Source organism: Nyctereutes procyonoides, unplaced genomic scaffold (genome assembly GCF_905146905.1).
Source record: "Nyctereutes procyonoides isolate TBG_1078 unplaced genomic scaffold, NYPRO_anot_genome, whole genome shotgun sequence".
In the NCBI taxonomy this organism is placed as follows: domain Eukaryota; kingdom Metazoa; phylum Chordata; class Mammalia; order Carnivora; family Canidae; genus Nyctereutes; species Nyctereutes procyonoides.
The window spans coordinates 64,562,423-64,583,645 of record NW_026575049.1 but is presented as its reverse complement, the minus strand read 5'-3'; the positions used below and the strand labels follow the sequence as shown (position 1 = coordinate 64,583,645).

General features: G+C 40.4%; 1 protein-coding gene across 3 annotated transcripts in view; it reads right to left on the bottom strand.

The window, feature by feature from the left end:
* The window catches only part of UGP2 (UDP-glucose pyrophosphorylase 2), a 66,882-nt gene extending 47,810 nt beyond the window's left edge, over nucleotides 1-19,072 (bottom strand). Inside the window, exons 1-3 of one of the 3 annotated variants that reach the window (XM_055328192.1) lie at nucleotides 18,856-19,072; nucleotides 1,559-1,686; nucleotides 634-741 (exon numbers count right to left, since the gene is read on the bottom strand). In XM_055328192.1, the coding sequence (XP_055184167.1) occupies nucleotides 634-741; nucleotides 1,559-1,672 (222 nt within the window). In that variant the 5' untranslated portion in view covers nucleotides 1,673-1,686; nucleotides 18,856-19,072. Of the gene's footprint in view, nucleotides 1-633; nucleotides 742-1,558; nucleotides 1,687-17,507; nucleotides 17,620-17,843; nucleotides 18,224-18,855 lie in introns of those variants that run through there. The other 2 variants (XM_055328191.1, XM_055328194.1) reach the window with 2 other exon arrangements.
* Between the last annotated feature and the right edge of the window lie 2,151 nt (nucleotides 19,073-21,223).

Genomic DNA, 21,223 nt, shown 5'->3' with positions numbered 1-21,223 from the left:
AGTAAAACTAGGATTTGTGCCTATAATACTACTGCACTACACTTCTTCAAAGCAGATTTATGCTAGGGGTTGAAGACAGAGATGGAGGCATTTGGAATGAGCAGGATTTTGATAGGTAAACAGACCAAAGTATTCCAAGGAAATGACATACAAAAGTCTAGAAGCAGGAAAATACAACCTGTGAAATGCAGGCAGGGGAAACAGGGCTATAAAGATGGGTTGAAAGCATGAGGAGAGCTTTAAGTAGATGACATAGCATCTGTACAAGACACTATAGGCTGTGAGAAATCAGATGGTTTGGGAGAGAGAAGGAACATAAATGAAGCTCTTACTGTGTGTTTGGTACTTTGCAAAAGAATTGCCTCATATTCAGGGATGTTAAGTTATGAGGTAGTGTTACAGGGAGATTAAACTTTCATAAATCCCCTGCAGGACTGAAAAGATAGGACTAACAAACAGGAAGGAAAGCAGTAGGCTATCTCTGTAGTTTCGGCATGAGGGAAGAGAATGCAAAGCAATTCCTGTCTATGTCTAAAATATGGTTCTTATAGTATCTCCACAGTACCTCACCCCCAAATTTAAACCCAGGCCTTGAATTACCTTAAATTTTCCTACAATTTATCTAAAACTTACCGAATCTTCTGGAGGTCTCTGTATTTTTCCCCAATCCACAGAAGGCCCCTTTTCTTGCAAAAATCTATGAAATAGCTTCCGAAATCCATCAAGGTCTTTTTTAGTGTGCTATGAAAATAGAAGTTCTTGTTACAACTAGCAAAATGCCTACTATTTAATAAATATAGATACATATTATACACTTAAAACACCTTTCAATGAAATTCTTATACTATGAGAACATGAAGTACAGCAGAGACTTTTTATACCCCCCACTTAAAAGAGGAAGAAAAGCTAAGAACCACACTTAAAGGAATGCAAGCAAATAATCTTCCAAATTTCCCACCAGTATCATGTAACCTGAACACTATTTGGTCCATGAGAATTTCAATAGGTTCTCTATATTTATTTGTCAATATCTTTCTCTACCTCTTTTAAGTGAAAATTAATCTTTACCTAAGGAAAAAGGAATAAAACACAACTAAACTCAAAACATTAAGTACAAACTAAAATATGAAAATGAAAAGGATGATCTATTGATTTATAAGTATAAAAAGTAAAAATACCTGTCTATGCTGGGAAACTGCTATTATAGCTGACAAAGTAGCATGGTTCTATTAGAATTGGCTCTCTGGAAAAATGCATGCAGCAGGATATATGGTTGATAAACTTCTCACAATTCTAAGCTTTTCTACCCAATGATATTAGAACACAGGACAAATAAAATTTTGTTCTGATTCTTTTATACTTTAGAAACTTCCTAAAATTAAAAAAAAAGAAAGGACAATGGCTTAACAATGGGCAAATGTTGAAAATCCTTAAGTGTTAAGTAATCCTAATGTTTTTATTGCTCTTATATTTTGTATTTCAGGCTGGATGATCAACAGCAGCAATAGCAACTCAGTATGCAGGTGGATGGAAGCAAAAAACATTGTAAAATCCTTACCTCAAACTCATGTGATGGTGCTGTGGTAAGTATTTTTTCTAGTTCCTTCTTCACAGATAATTCTAGCTCTTGTCGAATGACTTCTTGAAACTGAGAAGCACCATCTTGAGACATGGCTTTGCTAAGATCTTAAAAACATAAAACCACCAACAGAAAAATCAGACAGCCATTCAAACAGCTGGTAAGCTATAAATGATTTATTTCTAGTGTGCCAGCAAATGAGAAGGGCTCAATCCTATGGTGCTATCATCCACTTGAAGGATTTCGGTAGTGTCAACTAATTAGGACTATATAATCATACGGCCTCAAATTTGGTACACCTATATGCATTCCTAGTATATCTAAAACACTAATAAAGACTTTTGGGAAGAAGGGGCAGGTGGGACTAAAAGGATTAATCTTCATTTGTGTGTATAGTTCCATCTCTACTAATGTTTCCCTCTTAGCCATCAAAGCTGGAGAAAAATGAGAACTGGAATAAGGGTATATTTTACGGAAATTTCCCTTATGGAACTGCTGCCCGATAAGAGAACCGAAGGGGTTTAGCAACTTCACAGAAGCAAAAAATCCCTTCCCCTCCAGGCCACATGAAAAAATTAAGGAATTCTTTCCATTTTAGAAGGGAAGCCACTCCAGTTTCACATCCCTTACTAAAGAAAAACTTGAGAGATACTGGCAACTCTATGGTCAAAATTTTCACTTAAAAAGATGCAGGGGCTGCTTCCCTGCTTCTTGTCCTCAATTTCAGCCAAGACTTTACAGTGTTTATCTGTGTCAGACAAGACTATCAGGGCTTTTGGCATAGCTGGACATCTCTGTGACAGATGGATCTCAATAAAGGTGACTCACTAATGGTGACAGAAATGCCTGATAGATGAAAACAGAAACAGAAAAGTAGAGAAAAAGAAAACATCCCAGGTCTAACTACCTTGGAAGAAAAATGCCAACACAGGTTCTTTTACATGCTTTAACCATCTAGATAGTAATTACCTATCTAAATAAGGGATAATCAGACTATATTGTTCACCTTACCCTTTTTCTTCAGTAACTAAGTCATTTTATAAACGTAGTTTTGACGTTTATGTTCAAACATGTTTTTGACAACTAATCAATCCTACAAATGTTGATTTAGTAGAATCATATTTCAATAAAACTAAAAATACTACCTCCTACACACCGTAATTATTTTTTTAAAGATTTATGTATTTCAGAGGCAAGACTAAGGGGAGAGGAAAAGAGGAGGGGAAGAAGAAGGGAGAATCTCAAGAAGATTCTAAACTGAGCATGCCGCCCAACCTGGGGCTCAATCCCAGGACCTTGAGATCATGACCTGGGCCAAAATCGAGTCCCATGTTTAATCAACTGAGCCACCAGGCATCCCCACCATAAATTATTTTGTTATCTGGACAGAAGAAAACATTTAAACAGAATTAAAGCCAACATAATATTTTTAGGATAGTTTTGAGAGCAGAAATTAGTAAATTATGTAACTCTTAAAGCAATTTATTTAATGTAGACAGCTTCTCCTTCTCCCAAATACCTAAAAGTGTTAACAAATGGGCTATTTAACCTTCAAGCTCTTCAAAAACCTTTTTAAATCTGTTTTCTGTCATGTTTAAACCCAAGAAGGAAAAAAAAAAGAAATTTGGTGAGAGCACATAATCTAATCCTAAAATAGCCATTTTTTAATGGTGCTCTTTTTATAGGCATAAACCACAACACAACTAAGTTTATAGACTCCAGTAAAAATTTTAAGTGACCCAAACAGTGGTCCATAAATAACTTCTTTGAGCTAAGAAACACACCTGTGTGTTCCATAAATAACCTAAATGTATGTTTCCACTAGTAAGAGGCAACTTGATTATCCTATGTAAAAATTCATGACAATGGATGAGCATGTTTGCATAACTATGATAGGTAACTAAAAACTCCTGCAGAACATTTTAAACTAGAGTCAACATGACATTAACTATATGAGTTCATCCCTTGGCTGACTTAATTGTATTCTAAAATATGTCACAGTTTAAAATCCCCCTGCCCCAAATCTCCTGCCCCAGGTATACCTGGGATATCTCTCCCCCAATCTTTAAGCCAACGCCCATATTAATATTTAAGAAAGAATTTGGAAGAAAAATCCACTAAATATAAAACCTCTAAATCAAGGAACACATGAATTCTTTGATTCTGTGTCACACATGGATTAAAATAGATCAAGAACTTTATAATGATTTTTTTTTTTAAGTTTTTGTTGGGATCGTAGACATCTACAGACTTGCTGCTTTGTTGCTGAAGTTAGATCCTGAAAGCCAGCATTCTCAGTCACATTCCTAAAAATTAGCAATGGAAATTTAACTTATATTCTGGGCAAATGCCAAAATGAGGTAACAACAAATGTAACTGCAAGGTTTAAAAATAACTATAGTGGCTTCTTGAGATTTGTCTACATGAAAACGATAAAAAAAATAAAAAATTAATTGAACAAACATCCCATCAAGCTTAAAGAGTCCCTCTGCAGAACAACTGCCTATCAATCTACATGATTTAAGGTCAAAACACATAGAAACCATGTCACAATCCTCCCTACAGAGCCAACCTAAAAAGGCTGGCTGAAAGACACATTTAACACTACATGTGATATTATGCCAGCTGCAGGGAGTTCAACCCTTAGAATAAAACAAAACAAAAACAAAAAACAAAAAAAACCCAGACACAGATTCAAACTCAAGTTGTAACAAATATCCCTAACCTTTATTCCTCCCATTTCTTTGATATAGCACCAAATGCAAACAAAGAACAATTTGTATTCCTTCTAGCCACTACAAATACGAACAGTTAATACAACAAAGAACGTTATAAAGAGCCTATCACACATACGCACAGAAAAAAATAAAGAGCCTATCACCTCTTCCACCCCATTCCACTGCTTTTTCCTTCTCTTTCCTCTGGGCAGTGCTACTATGAAGTTTTATTTTCTTAGGGACTAAACAATAAAGAAGGGCTTTTAAGGATTAAAGAATATGCAAGAATAAGGACTTATGCTTAATCAAGAAGAAAGTCTATCCTAAACACCTGACACAGACTGGGAGGCACAGAGCTAGAAACCATTTCCCTTAGCAGTGACTTCCTTATCCATTCCTGAGTTTTCTAAGAAAGGTCTGGAATTTCTGGTAGGAAAAGAAGTACAGATTTTAAAAGTTTTGTTAGACTTAAGATTCTCATTACACTTCTGGCAATGACAGTTGTGTTTCTAATGGAAGATCAATTAAAGAATCTCCTGAATAATACAAGATTCCTAACCTCCCAAAATGTTTTATCCCTTCTCACTTCCTAGCAATAGGGAACTGCTCAACTTTGGACAAAGAGTGGATTAGGAATCAAACATTTCATTACTGGGGTGCCTGGGTAGCTCAGTCAGTTAAGCAACCAACTCTTGGTTTCAGTTTAGGTCATGATCTCAGGCTTGTGAGATCAAGCCCTGCATTGGGCTTTGTGTGGGACATGGAGCCTGCCTAAAATTCTCTCTCTCTCATTCTGCCTGCCTCCCCCAACACCTGCTTGTGTGCACACTGGCTCACTCTCAAAAAATAAAAAATAAAAAGGAAAATGAAAAAAACAACAGCTATGAAATTTAAAAAAAAACATTTCAATACCTTGGTCTTAAAATATTTTTAGAGATGAAAAGGAGCATTTTATCTACCCTCAACATTTTACAGATGAAGAAACTGAGGCTGAAATAGTTAAATGAGTTATCCAAGGTCATAGAACCAGCTAATGCTGGAGCTCAGAAGCAGAGCCAATTTATTCTGAGTCCCATCACACGACAGTGGGGTGGAAATACCCTGCTCATTTTTTCCTCCTAGTCTGACTCTCTTTAATCCTTGGCACAAAATCAAAAATAACACTCCAAAAATATTTCTATCAGAATGTCTTCTTACACCCAATGGAACAGATAGGAAACTCCCCTCCACATGGGGTCACTAGAATTGTCCTGGTTGACTTAATAGTCAATTTGGGATAGAACAAGCAGTAAACTTTTTTTTAAGAAGTTTTTTTTTCCTGCCATCTTTATTTCCTAATTCTTCCTTGCTCAGAAGAACTAAAATTTCAACATCATGGACTTTCCCCTATCTAACTGGGAGCCAAAAAAAAAAAAAAAGAAGAAGAAGAAGAAGAAGAAGGAGAAGAAGAAGAAGAAGAGGAAAGCAACAAAAGCAACAGAATCAAGTAGGAGACACTCAATCTAACAAGTGGTTGTTTTAATTCAGGTGTTTCATTTCATCAACTAAGGTATAGATTATGTATCTCTTATACATATATATAATACCCTTCCCTGACATCGGCACAAACAAAACAACTTCACATTCTAAAGGACAAAGCACAGGCCAGGGAAAGACTACAGAAGGAATACATGAGCAACAGAGAGGTTAGAAGCTCTCCTCAGGTCACCTCCCCATCCACTACCACTCATTAGATCTATCAGTCCCAACCTTCCTTGGAAACCCACAATGAGAGGAACCCAAAGTCAGAGAACTGGAGAGCTCACTTAATCTTCAATCAGGAAATGATTTGTGATGTAAATATGGTAGAGTTCTCAACTCATCTGCAGGGGATGTATTCCAAGACTCCCACTGGGTGGCCTGAAATCACAGGTAGTACAGACCCCTATATATAGCATGTGTTTCCCTGTACATACAGAAGTATGAGAATGTTTAATTTATAAATTAGGCATGCTAAGAGATTAACAATAGGATAATTGTAATGTACGAGAATAGAAGTTACATGAATGTGGTCTCAAAATATTGTACTGTAGTCTGCCTTGAGATGTGAGAAGATAAAATGCTTACATGATGAGATGAAATGAATGATATAGGTAGGCATTGTGGTAGAGCATTAGGCTACTGCAGGTATACTTTGTTTTATTGCACTTTGCAGATATTGCTTTTTTTAACTGAAGGTCTGTGGTAACCCTGAATTGAGCAAGTCTATCAGCACCATTTTTCCAACGGCATTTGCTCACTTTTGTGTCTCTGTATGACATTTTGGTAATTTCACAATATTTCAAATTTTTTCACTATTGTTATCTATGTTATGGGAATCTGTGACCAGTGATTAGGACGCACTGAAAGTGTAGGTGATCAGTAGCATCTAATGATTTAGCTGCAAAATATTTTTAATTAAGATATGTACACTTTTTTTAGCCATAATACTATTGCACACTTAATAGACTACAGCATAGGATAAACATAACTTTTTATTTTTAAGATTTTATTTATTTATTCATAGACACACAGAGAGAGAGAGGCAGAGACACAGGGAGAGGGAGAAGCAGGCTCCATGCAGGGAGCCCGATGTGGGACTCGATCCCGGGTCTCCAGAATCACACCCCAGGCTGCAGGCGGCGCCAAACCGCTGCGCCACCAGGGCTGCCCTAAACATAACTTTTTAAAATATTTTTATTTATTTATTCATGAGAGACAGAGAGAGGGGCAGAGACATAGGCAGAGGGAGGAGCAGGATCCTACAAGAAGCCTGATATGGGACTCGATCCCAGGACCCCATGATCACACCCTGAGCCGAAGGCAGACACTCAACCACTGGGCCAGCCGGGTACCCCTAAACATAACTTTTAAATGTACTGGGAAATAACAACAAAACCCCTCATTTGATTCTCCCTTTATTCCAATATTTGTTTTACTGCTGTGGTCCAGAACCAAACCTGAAATATCTCTGGGGTATACCTGTATTGACCTTGGGACGATACGTCAGGAGGAGGATCATCTGCTTCTAGACCTCAGCTGACTGCAGGTAAGTGAAATGGCAGATAAGGGCGGACTTAACTTAAACAGTAAGTTTAAAACCCTAAGAATGTATTGATAACTGGAAATAACCATGGATAAAGTTGAAGACATATACAGAGTAGATTTATGACCACTTAAAGCTAACCATCCTCTTTTTGGCTCTCATTGTGGTCCTTAAACTTATTTGTGAATACTCCTCCTAGAAAAGCTTTTCTTCTTTGAATTCTATTATCCAATATTACTCCATACCTTTTGCTACCTCTGTGACCGGCCTCAATATCGAATAACTGGCTCTTTCTTCCACTCCCTGAGTTTCCTACAATTCTGTCCTCAGACTACTTTTCCCCTTAATTATTCCCTTACCAATCTCATTACTGATAATTCTCAAATATGGGCCTCACATCCTGATCTTTTTTCCTGAGCTCCAGTCTCACATTCCCTACAGTCTAGTAGACTTTTTTCCACCTAGATCCTCAGGTTGGGTACCTCAAACTCAACATGTCCAAGTCATCTAAATTCACTGCCCTGCTCTCCATGATATGAACATTCTCTTGGTCAGTGCCAGGTGACCTGCAAACACCTCAGCACAGTTGGCTCTCTGCTCTTTCCCCCTCACATAACATCTAATCCAATACTATATACTTTAATTGCCACAATTCCATTCATTGCTTCTCATTCCTACCGCTGCTACCTTAATTTCCCTCTCATTATCACTCTCCTGGTCATGAGGACAGCTTTCTAACCAGTCTGCTGCCCATGTGTCACTCTAATCTGATGGTACCAAGCAGAACTGATTGGTCTCCCTAAGCTGCAACCCCAATCATATCATTTCTTTTCTTTATTGATGCGATTTGTATTTGGAAAAATAAATATGAATTCCTTAGATCTGTCTTAAAAAGCCAAGTTGAAATAACTTTTTGAATAGCCAAAGTTAACGAAAGCAACAAAGCAGATTGCCTAAAGGTTGCAATTTCTTAGTTCATTTGTGATATTTCAGTAGTGCTTCTAAAACTTTAATGTGCATACCAATCACCTGGAGGGCTTGTTAAAACATAGATTCCTGGGCAAGCTCTCAGGATTCTGACTCTGGGGGTGGGTCTGGGGTGGGGAGAATATGCATTTCTACTAAGCGCATGCTACCTGTATTGTTTTGAGTAGCTCTGATCTAAATTATACTCCACTAAATCCATTTGTAGCAGCCATGCACATCCTTCCTCTCCCTACACAGTGTTATTGTCACCTACTGTCTGCCCTAAGGCCATGTGCTTCAGAGATGGAGCCTGGCCCAGACTGGTCTAAAGCCCTCCCAGAGATTGGATTAAGCATGAAATAATAGGATTCTGGCCAGTGAGCCACAAGGGTATAGTCTGCCAAAGGACTTAGGAGAAAGGTGCTCCTCATGGAAAGAAATAGTACCTGCTCCACCCCCAGACATATGTGCCTACCCCTCACCTGCAGTTTCTTCTGCCATTTAATGACCTTATGGTAAGCTAACTTAAGAATGAGCACGATAGGCTTAAGAAAGCAGAGGAGAAGGAAGAAAAGACTGATGTAGTCTTCATACTCAATGAGCCAACTCTGGAACATCCTACTTCAAGATTCATGTGAATCTCCTCATTTTTCAAGCCAACAGTGTTTGTACATTTCTGTTCCATGAAATTAAAAGCATTCTAATAATTATAAGATTGTCTCAAAACATACATCTCAAGTGTCATTCAACATATTTAGAGCAGGGTAGGCAGAAATGAGAAGGAAAAAATTAGAAATCAGTGGCCCAGCATGAATTCCCAAATCATGAGAATCATCCTAGCCTCCAGGAAATGCCTCAGCCCCCAAAAGTTCAAACTCTGCAACTTGAGTAGCTTCTGCTATTTTGGGGGTGATGTTGTGTGTTCTAGGTGGTAGCTTCTGAATACGCAAAGAGGCCTTCCTTTCTATTACAACTCCTTTAATGTGAAGGTTTTAATCACTCCTGCCTTTTTACTATATCAAACACCCCCTAAAGTTTACTTCTTTGCTTAGATGTCTGTCTGCGACACTTCGAGGATGTTAGCCTTGAAAAATGTTTTTCCAACACCTACCTCAGCACCTGACATAGTGCAGGCACCTGATAATGTGTAAATAAGAGATCAAGACTTATATTTTCATATTAGTGGCTTAAGGAGCCACTAATATATATCATTTGTCAGAACTCAGTTCAAATGTAATCTCCTCTAAAAATCTTTCAAAACTAAGTATGGTTGCCCACTACATGCTCACATGGTAAATTCTTCTAATTCTCCTTTATAATATCATGCTTTTTATTGTTTATTCAATGTCTATCTTTTCCAACAAGTTATAATTTCTGTTGGAATAGATCATGTCTAGTTTGTTTGGACTGTATTCCCCCTAATACAGAGCTTGAAACATAGTAAATATTCAAGTAATGTTTATTAAATAATTAGTAAGAGCCTATTAAGATACTGATATGTGATAGAAATACATTAAGAAGGTCGAATCTAGTCTAATGGAGGTGGGGCCTGATAATAGCCAGGATTTAAGTCATGGAGAAGTAGGGCTAAACAAAATATGGACTGTGTCTTGAGCAGTTGAAGGCCCCAAGGATTAAGACATTGATTTATCAACCAATTATCAGCATGTTGCCAAAGAAATTCCAAACTGATAGCCAATCTAGAGAAAATGACCTCTAAATTTCTTTCCAATTTTTATTATCTTATATAAACACCAACATAATGTTTTCACTAACTTTAGAAATTAAATAAACTTGGACCAATTTATATATTTAGATTTAGCTTAATTTAGGAAGAATATAGTCCATGTCATTCAATAAGAAAAATCAATAGTTGATTTTATATAATCTTTTAGTATTAAAGTTAATATTGAGTTTAGACTAAAACTATAGTAGGATTATTTACATTTATATAGGTTTTTTTTTTAAAGATTTATTTATTTGTTTTTAAAGAGAGAAATTATGAATGGGGCAGGCAGAAGGAAAGGGAGTTGCAGGAGGAGAGATAATCACAAGCAGACTCCCCACTGAGAGTGGATCTGGAAGCAGGGCTTGGATCTCATGATCCTGAGATCATGACCTGAACCGAAACCAAGAGTCAGCCACTGAGCCACCTAGGCACCCCTATATTTACATAGATTTTCAAATGATTCAGTGTTACATACATTTGAATGCTTAATAAATGTTTTCTGATAAAGGTAAAAGATACCAGTTTTCTGAGAACTATTCCAGCACTGAATATGCAGAGCTACTTGCTAATCAAGATTTTTGCTGATCATGCATTGCTTACTTTAAAAACTGGTTTTAACTGTTAGAATTTACACATAAATCAGATTTATCAGTAATAATTAATATTAACTTTGCTTTCAAACAATAGAGTAGCTCTTAAAGTCTTAAGAAAAAAAAAGAAAATATCACTTCTAGAAAACAGAACTTTCAGAAGAGATGTGTCAACTGGTTAATATTACCTAGCATTAATAACAGATACAAGAAGGTATGCCAAGGGGCCTAGAACACTCATTTGTTGAAAGAGGAAGGAAAAGAGATACAACATAAACTCATCATCAAGCACAAAAAATTATTTGGCAGGCTTCCCCTGTAATTTGATATATGTACATTTAGATAAAACTTCTAAGCTTGGAAAAGCTTTAAGGTCAGTGAGTCCTATTCTCTTATCTTTGAGATGAAACAGGGCCCCAGAGACACTGACGTGCCTAAGGACACAGTAGCAGTGCCAAGCTGGAATCCAAATCCTGGTGCCCTGCTTCTCCTTTCTGAGGAAGGTCTCCCCTTTCTTGGTTCCAGTACTTTTACATGGTTTGTCACCTCCAGGAGTATGCCTGAATGACAAGATGCAAAATCCAACTATGTCTATAATGTGAGGTTATTAGGTGAGACTAAAACTAAATACCAAAATAAGCATCCATTTTTAAAAAAAAGATTTTATTTATTTATTCATGAGAGACGAAGAAAGAGGCAGAGACATAGGCAGAGGGAGAAGCAGGTTCCCTGCTGGAGCCTGATGCAGGACTTGATCCCAGGATCACGACCTGAGCAGACGCTCAACCACTGAGCCACCCAGGTGCCCCTGGAGTAAGCATCATTTTATGCTCTCCACCTTTTCCCTCTATACTGTTTGTTTTCTGGGCAATGAAAAATCGAAGAAAGTTTTTCTGCACTCTCTAAATATTTCATTACCAAGGCTAAGCATTTTATCACTGGCATAAGTGAACCTAAAAGAGTGCATAGAATTGTATTATTCCATTTTCCTGAACTCTTTGAAAGTTTTAAAATTCTAAGCAGGGTTTAAACATAAATGAAACATCACATCAGCCTTTGCCAGGGCAGCAACCAGAGGAAAGCAAACTACCAACACCTTGTCTGCAAGCCTTTGTGGTCAAAGAGCTATGAAGTTACTATTAAAGGGAATATCCCCTAGAACGGTATTTTTTACACTTTGGTGACTAATATTTAAAAAGTAGACTAAATATAATAGGACTATTTCATGTACATGAATACAATGAAAATTTTTTTCATTTTTTTTTTGAAAATTTTTTTCAAAGATACAAGTAAAATCACAGAGAAACGGAATTCTCTTGATTTGCATAGGAAAAAATAACAAATATCTAGAAATGTTTTGGAAAACAAAACATTTTGTTGTTTGTGGAAGTTAACTACAACAACATAGCCAATTTCTCCATGGTTCTCAAAAACAATCCTTAATTGTCAAAATGGTTTGGGGGCACAATCGATTTCATTTGGCAATGGCTGAAAAAAAATAAACAATGGGACTACTGGCAGAGGCAGAAATTGAGCCCTCAACAATTACTTTGCAACAAACTAAAGGAGATGTCTGCATCACCAATAACTGGGAAACAGTTTTCAAATAGAGTATTATCCCCTTTCTCACACTTAAACCCAATCAAACACATAAAGTTTAATTTTCTTTTAATGGCTTAGCAAGCCAACTTTCAAAGAATTTAATAAGCTATTAATAGAAAGATGCATGCCTGGTAGAAGAATTTTAGAGGCCTAAGAGATATGGTTTCAATTAAATGTCGTTGTGCCTGGAACAACCCATTAAATCACCCAAGACAAAGATGTCCACAATGCAAACACTATTACACCAAGTTCAAAATATGATAGTTTAGAAGACATAGGCTGTGTCAAAAGGACACAGTCTATAGAAAAAGTCTTTCTTTAGAAAGAGTCTTTAGACTTTAGAAAAAGTCTTTAGAAAAAGTCAAGCTTCTCAAGAGATTCCAAGCAATCAGAATGGTGGTAAGTGAATCATACTTTCTCATTCACTAAATCGCAAACCCTCAAAGGATCTCCCCCTAATTTATTCTATTAATAATCCTGGGATTTTCTCCACTGGCATAAATTCTGGTTATCAAGAGAAATCACATTATGGAAAGTTAGTACAGTCCACTCTTAATTATTCTTTTTTTTTTTTTTTACAGATAATCCAGAGCTAGTTTCACTTTCAAATATTTATTTATATTAACTTTTCAATATATATATCAGACTTTCTGAGAATTCCTAATACCCGCACTTACACATAAAAGTACCAAATACAATTTGGTGGAAATAGAAAACCACAGTATATTATTCTTTTACCTAGGGCATTTTCATTATTAGACCAACTAATGTTCCTCACACAAATTAAGTACCTCATTATTTTAAAGTTATAATTTTCTATGAAGAAAAATAACACACATATGCAGGGAAAAGTCTCTGTGAAGCAACATCACAAGAAAACACCTATTGTCAAAAATTAACATTTTAATTTCCTCATAAAGTTATTTTTCAATTTATCTTCAGAATATTAAAATGGCACTTCCAAGAAATGTAACAGTTAAGATTTCTTATTTCTCCAATGTTCCTTATCAATTTCTTTTTTCAGGAGGCTTTCACAAATGAAAATCATCCATCTTACTAGAAGAAAGACCCAGTAATAAAGAACAAAGGCAATTTATCCATAGAGATTACAAAGTTCATGATGGAAAACAAAGTTTTCATCAGCTCAACTATCTTGAGTTTCTTTTAATTTTCTATTTATAACTGTGATTCTAATTTAACTAAGTCCCCCTCCCTCTAGCAACATAATGAATTCTAAGCCATCTCTTTAAAAAACGAAGAGTGTGCCTTAGTCATTACTTTGCCCCCTCTACTACTGTCTAAAATCTGTCACAATCCCCCTGGGCTAAAAGCATCCTAGTCATCTCAATAATCAGCAATAAGCTAAATTTAGTTTGAGGATTTGGGAAGAAGCAGGCCAAGGCCCAACCTCCACAGCCAGGCCCCAGAATGCATCTCATTCCTATACTCATCTGAGACCCCTCCAGTTAAAATTAGCTCAGCTAATCCTCCTCTGGATAGCTGCCATCCACCAAACAGGAATCCCCCAAAAAAAGCCAAAAAAAGAGAATTCCAACAAATGGGAAAGTCGATGGGCCTCAAATATTTTTTAAATGACACAGAGATACTCAAATGGCTTCCGCTGAAATATAAGAAAGTACCTCAATTTAAGAATATTAGTGGACATTTTTATATAATTTAGATAGATAACGGCTTATCAAGAACAATTTTTTTAAAAATTTCTCTAATATATGGTAAAAGTATATAACATGGTCTTAGCTGGCTAGATGACAATAGTTCCTGCACCATTTATAAACTTTAAATCATGTGGAGTTATATTATCCCATAGCTCTTAAAACTTTTCAAAAGCAAAATCCCGAATGGCATCCACTGACAAACCTGGCAAAAAACTCACATCAGCTGAAGACCCCTAGCACCTCCAACTGTAACAGGGAATTCCTTCTCACTTAGCTAATATTCACATTTATTTAAAATAATTGAGGGCCCTGCGACAACCCCTGGAGTGGAGAATACTAGCAAATAGGAAGTAATTTCACAAGTGCAGGCAGAAGGTGACCTGAGGGCAGAATGACACCTAGGGAATTATGTCCTAGATCCAGGAAAGAAGAGTCTTCCTGTAAAAAAGATATTTAAGTGCCTGAGGAACACAGACTTGGCACATGCCCAAAGAATGTTGAACCTTCTTTTGGCCAAGGAATATATACTGAGAGTGTTCTTGCCTATCAACACTAAGCATTTTTATCAACCGAACATTTCTATTTAATGACTTATTGGTCCCAGGGCTTGAGAACAGAGATGCCCAGTTTTCCTACAAAGTACATTGCTTAGTTCTCGGGGAAGATTCATGCCAAGAATAGCAACCCCAAGTCTCGTTCAGGAATTCAAAAACATGCGCATATAACACACAGGTATAATACCTAGATGTTCTGAATTTCAAGTGCCTACTGTAAGGGATACCCATGAAATCTCAATACAGTGTACTGCACATTGTAAGCATTCAAAAATTGTTTTGCTGAACTGGACAGAAACAAACACTGTCACCGATTTTGTATTCATATCACCTTGCAAGCTTCCCCCCTCCAACCCCTGCACTTTTTTTTTTTTTTTAATGTATCAACTCCCAAGTGCTGGAAGACTAAACACCAAACTTAGAATAGGAAAATAAAGAACTGTCATACCTGCCTCGTTTCTATTTACTTCTGTTGATGACATGTGGTTATACTTATGGTGGCAACGTTATCCGTATGACTAATATCATTTTAAGAAGGAAAAGCAAAACTCACTGGCCATCTGGGACTAGGACATTCATTTAATTCATCTCATTTCAGCTTCCCAATAACCCCATAGCAACGTATTAATACCCAATATTTATGTAAGTAGAAACTGAGGTTCAGAAAAGTTATGTATCTAAGATCACCTGTCGGCAGGATTCAAACCTAAATCCAAACCCTTCTATCTTTCATAACATTTATATAATCTAAATGGTGTTATAAAAAAAAAACTACAACTGAAAATAAAAATGTAGGCGAACCTACTAAATACATGGAAAATGCTGAGTTTCTCATTTGGCATCCATGACAAATTCTTCTGGAACCTCCACCAGTTCAAGACATTGTATTTCCCCACAGATATATTATCTTTGTCCACAGGGAATGGACAGTCCAGTTGGAGAAACAAGCCATTTGGGTAAGTTTTTAATGTAAGAAGCAACAAAAAGTATTAGAAATGACAAGGGTTTTCGACACATTTATATATGACTTTCAACGCTTACTTAGCTGTAACCTTTGGACAAGATACTTAAATTTCCTCAGCTGTAAGGTCATGATAAAAATCTTCTTACGGGCTCTTGTGAAGCTTACATGAGACAACATGTGAAAACAGAGGCCTAATATTGGTTCAAACTTTCTCCTATGGCACGAGCTAACTGTCACTGAGTGGAAATATCGATAGATGATAGAGCAAAGATTAAACAATTTGATCTGGTACAAAAAAATTCCAAGACAAAAATCCCAAACCTTACACTTGAAAAGTGATCAGTAGAGACACCTGAATCATTAGCCAATTAGGTTTATCATTTGTAATAGCAGGCGTTAATTAAATGTATAGAGGGTTTACACCTGCTATACAAAATTTAAACGATAAACAGGAACACAATCATGTTAAATTTGGAAGGGACGATATTGCCCTTTTGTGCAAAATAACTTAAAAGGAAAACTACCATTTAAAGCAAAAGTGGATGGCAACTAAATGCAGTATTGGATTGAATCATGGAACAGTGGCCTGAATAACTCTGCAGTTTAGTTAATAGTTCTGTACCTATAATTTCTTAGTTTTGACAAATGTGGAACTTTTCTATAAATCTAAAAGTTTTCCAAGATAAAAAGCTTATTTTCTTAAAAAGCAGATGGCAAGGGAAAGAAATACACATAGCAATTCTTAGCTATCACCACTTAATGACTCTCTTCAGGAGATTCAAAGTAACAGCAAAGGCTGTGAAATCAGTCAACACACACCACCTCTGCAAGCTATTCTAACGCGTAACTGTAAGGAATACCACAAGTGTAATCGTCTTAACTTTAAAAAGAAGTGACTTGCCCACTTTTCCCTAACATATTCTTGCAAAAAAAAAAAAAAAAAAAAGCAAACAACAACAAAAACAGCTTTCTGGTAATTTTGCTGTTGCTGTTACAAAACCGGCAAATTAACAGTTACCTCTGCTTTTCCATTCTTAAGACAGTTGTTCAATCGGAATATAAAAAGCCTCTCTCACCGCATGTAACTTATAACATGAATTTGAAAGTCTGATGACAAGTGACATTTCTGAGCTCAGTGCTAAATGCAGGCGTAAGTTGTCCCATCTGTTTCCATAATAAGACAGGCAGTGAAAATACTCTTTATTATACAAAACTCAAAGAAGGGTTAAGAAAGGAATATAAAGGGATGCTTGGGTGGCTCAGTGGTTTAGCGCCTGCCTTTGGCTGGGGTGTGATCCTGGAGTCCCAGGATCGAATCCCACATCGGGCTCCCTACATGGAGCCTGCTTCTCCCTCTGCCGATGTCTCTGCCTCTCTCTCTCTCTCTCTCTCTCTCTCTCTTATGAATAAATAGATTTTAAAAAAAAAGAAAAAAGGGATATAAAACTTACTAGGGCATTTTTATTTCTAGGGTTAAAAATGGCCATAACTGACAATTTTTTTAAAAACTGTGTTGGGCAAGATAGCTGAAGCTTTTAACAGTCCGGGGTCTGAAAGAAAAGGGTTTATTACTTGCAATAGCACTAGGCAAATCCTATGCTAAAAACTAGTGAGTGGCAGGTTTAAGGCAGCACCAATCCCACTGTTTACAATCTACACACACACACACACACAGAGAGAGAGAGAGACAGAGAGAGAGAGAGAGAGAGAGAAGCAGTGTGAATGCTTAACTCCGTTCAGAGGCATTCGCGAACCTTTTTAATTACACGTGTAAAATCTAGAGGGCAATTTTCAAGATTCAAAGCAACCTGAAGAATCTCCCCAGATTTTCAAAGAGGGGAAAATAAGCAGCAATGCAGCAAAGTCGATTCTCTTACTGAAAATGACCTCCAGCTCCTCCAAGCGACTCCCGGTTTCGCAAGAACTGAATCTGAGACTCCAACCACGTCCACACTCACATACAAGCGGGAGGAGAAGCAGAGAACACTAAAGCTCCCCCAACAGTCCTGGCAAAACCCACCTAACCTTCCCCGCAACCCTCCCAGCTCCCCTTCCCGGTCGGTTACCTTGACTTCCACCAGGAAAAAGAGGAGACCGGTCGATCGGCAGCCAAAAAAAGCCTGTTTTACCGTCATGTACCGCCACTATCCTAGCAAGCCCGAGTGCCACTAACCTGATTTCGGGGACGCAGAACTGAATCCGGGCAGGGCCCACGGGGATGAACTCTCCGTACCCGAAATGCCAACCCGAGCAGCTCACAGCAGCTCAAATGTCAATTTGAGGAAAAGGGTTTCGCTGACAGGATCTCAAAGGACCATTTCCACTTCCAAACCACCACCACCACCACCACCCCGACGGAAGCAACCCGGGAGACAAAAAAAAAAAAAAGAAGGGTGTCTTACCTTGCACATATCTCGACATTTTAGGGATCTAGTAAAACACTCTGATGATGTATGTATATGTGTGTTAATTTCTAGAGGAGCCACGCTATGGGGCAGGTCTCTTCCTCCCCGGCTTTAACTCACCGCCGTGCTCTTTCTCCCCTTCCTACGGCCAGTCACTTAAGGGAGAGTTATTTATTCAAAGCGATTAAAATTACCTCAAAAAAAAAAAAAAAAAAGAAAAGAAAAGCCCAAACCAAACAAACACCAGGAAAACCTCCTCCACTTCAGAAAAGACAGGAACTTCGTGTGACTGAGCCTGCCTGGAACTCCTGTCTACACCGCGCTCCTGACACACACCAGGGCCAGCTGGAGACTCCCGGAAAAGGTTTAAAAAAAAAAAAAAAATCACCACACGAACTTAAATTTCATCAATGAAAGAGGAGGATCTACGACGGCTATTTCGCCGCCCACCCCCCCGCCCGTCCCCACGCCCTCCTGGGCAGGACGGCGGCAAACGCCCGCCCGGCCGCACCCCCCGTCCCCTCCCCCTCGCGGCCGTCCAGCCTCCGGCCAGGTCCCCGGGAAACCCCGGGCGACAGCTGCGGGCGCCCGAGCAGGGTCCGGGGAGGCGGGGGGAGTCCGCGAAGAGGGGGTGACGCCACCATTTGTTAGCAGTCCCCGGACGCCCCGGGACCCGGAGGCGGCGAGATCCCGCGCGCCCGCCGGCGGCCCGGGGCCTCCAGGTCGCCCCCTTGCAGCGGAGAGCGGCGACACCGGCCCCGGCGCGTCCTCCGGGAGGGGGGGGGGAAGGCCCCCTCCCCCCTCCCCGCTGCAAACGCGCGGGGGCCGCCCGCGAGGGGAGGGGGGGGCAGGAGCGCGGGAGGGCCCCGCACCCCAAATTCGGCCTCCCGGGCCACACAGCCGGTCGCGGAGCGGAGCTTAACGCAGCTCCCGGAGGGAAACACACCCGCCCGAGGGGTCGTGGGAAGCCCTTCCCCGCCCCTCTCCACACCGCCGCCGCGAGACCCACCTTCCGCTTCTTTCAGCAGCTGAGAAACTGGGGGGCGTTTATGGCGCCCCGGGAGGAAGGCTCGCAGGCTGAGAGAATGTCACCTCTGAGGCACCCTTTTCTCTCCCCCTCTCCCCTCACACACACACACACACAACTTGAACTCCTCGCCAGCGGTCGCCGCCCAGCCGCCGGCCCCCTTGCGCCCACCTGGCTGCCGGCTTCTGACACCCCAAGCCCCCACTTTCTCCCAAACACCTCCCCTCCCCCTCCATTTGGGAGCGGGGGGAGGGCCCCCCCGCTTCAATGCGGAAATGTCCCCGCGGCTCCTACAGGCAGGAGCAACCGCCAATCAGGAGCCGAGGCGGACGCAAGGCCTGGCCAATGAGACGCGCGGAGGTGGCAGGGGGCGGGGCGTCTGCGGCCCGAGGGAGCCCCGCGGAGGTGGGCGCGCGGAGCCGGACCCCGGGAGGCGCCTGAGGGAGCCGCACGTGCGGCGGCGGGGCAGGGGGTGTCTCACCGGGTAGAATTCCCCGCCTCCTGGAGATACTTCAGCACGAGTGGGTTTTTTTTAAAAAAAAAAAAATTTTTTTTAACAGTCCTTCAGAAATATCCCGGTTTACCTGGGATTGAAGATCGGTATCTAAACGGCGGCTGGAGCCGGAACGCCCCCGGGGCAGCCACCTGAGCGAGCCCAGGCCCTTCACTGTAGATTCCTGCTGTCCTCGCTCCCTGTGGCCTGGGGAGGGTGCAGGTGCGTTAAGGAGTAAGCAGGGGGATGTGTGGGACCCGCTGACAGAAGGAGGGACTTGGGGAGTCGGAAAAGTGCGGGATGGAGGCTCCGCCACCGGAGCTCCCCCCCCCCACACACACACACACACTACCTACTCCCGCCGGGATTTCTGCTGCCATAGGCAGATTTCCTTTCCTGACTCAAGTGGAAATGGCTGTGACCCCAGAGATGCTCACCTCTGATATTCTCGAAGTCCACAAGGAAGGAAGATGTTGAGAGAACGTGTGGCGGTGGTGTGGCGGCCAGAGGGGCCCCGCCCGGCGCCCGCTAAGGCACACCTGGTATGGCCCACACCTGTAGGACTCAGAGGGTGTGTCTCAGACCCCACGACCCCGTCAGCCTGCGTCAGGACAGATCAATTGTCAGCGCTCCCTTAGGGGCCTCCGATAAACCAAGTAAATCTAGGAGTTTGAGGCTTTGGACCACACTAATCAACCAAGGTAAAGTGTGAATTTTCTAATGATGATTCATCCCTAAACAAAACCTTCATGTTCTTTAGTGCCACATATTCATATGGAAGTGTCATTTGAGAAGTGACACAGACGAGGCCGGTGATGGGTCATGCTACAGAGCAACACAAGGTATCTTGCTGATAGGTTTCTTATGTGAAATACAAAAGGGTTGACCTCTCGGCTAGAAAACCAATTTCCCCAAATAAAACCAAGTAAATATCAAAAAAAAAAAAAAAAACCCTCATATCGGGGCACCTGGGTTGCAGTGGTGGAACATCTGACATCCCAAGCCCCCACTTTCTCCCAAACACCTCCCCTTCCCCTCCATTTGGAAGGCTTTGGTCGGAGCCTTCGGCTCAGGTCATGATCCCCGGTTGTGGGATCGAGTCCCGCATCAGGCTCCCCCCGCAGGGACCCTGCTTCTCCCTTTGCCTGTGTGTGTGTGTCTCTGTCTCTCTCTCTCTCCCTCATGAATAAATAAAATCTTAAAAAATAAGGGCAGCCCAGGTGGCTCAGCGGTTTAGCGCCGCCTTCAGCCCAGGGAGTGTCCCACGTTGGGCTCCCCGCATGGAGCCTACTTCTCCCTCTGCCTGGGTCTCTGCCTCTCTCTCTCTCTCTCTCTCTCTCTCTCTCTCTCTCTCTCTCTGTGTGTGTGTGTGTGTGTGTGTGTCTCATGAATAAATAAATACAATCTTAAAAAATATTTTTTAAAAATAATAAAAAATAAAACCCAGGTACCTACATCTTAATAAGAGCACTTGGAGACACAATCTTTTTTTTTAAATTTTTTATTTATTTATGATAGTCACAGAGAGAGAGAGAGGCAGAGACATAGGCAGAGGGAGAAGCAGGCTCCATGCACCGGGAGCCCGACGTGGGATTTGATCCCGGGTCTCCAGGATCACGCCCTGGGCCAAAGGCAGGCGCTAAACCACTGTGCCACCCAGGGATCCCGGAGATACAATCTTAATCAGAATCTCCACCTCTGTTGTGTGAGGTAGAGAAATTATAGGCACCAATTAGGATTTATCAATCAGTGGTAACACCAAAATAAGATGCCACCAAAACATTTGGGCCCGTAGGTTTGCTTAGCCTGCAAAAGATAAAGGGCAATGAAGAGTCTTTCATTTATATAAGGTTTTTT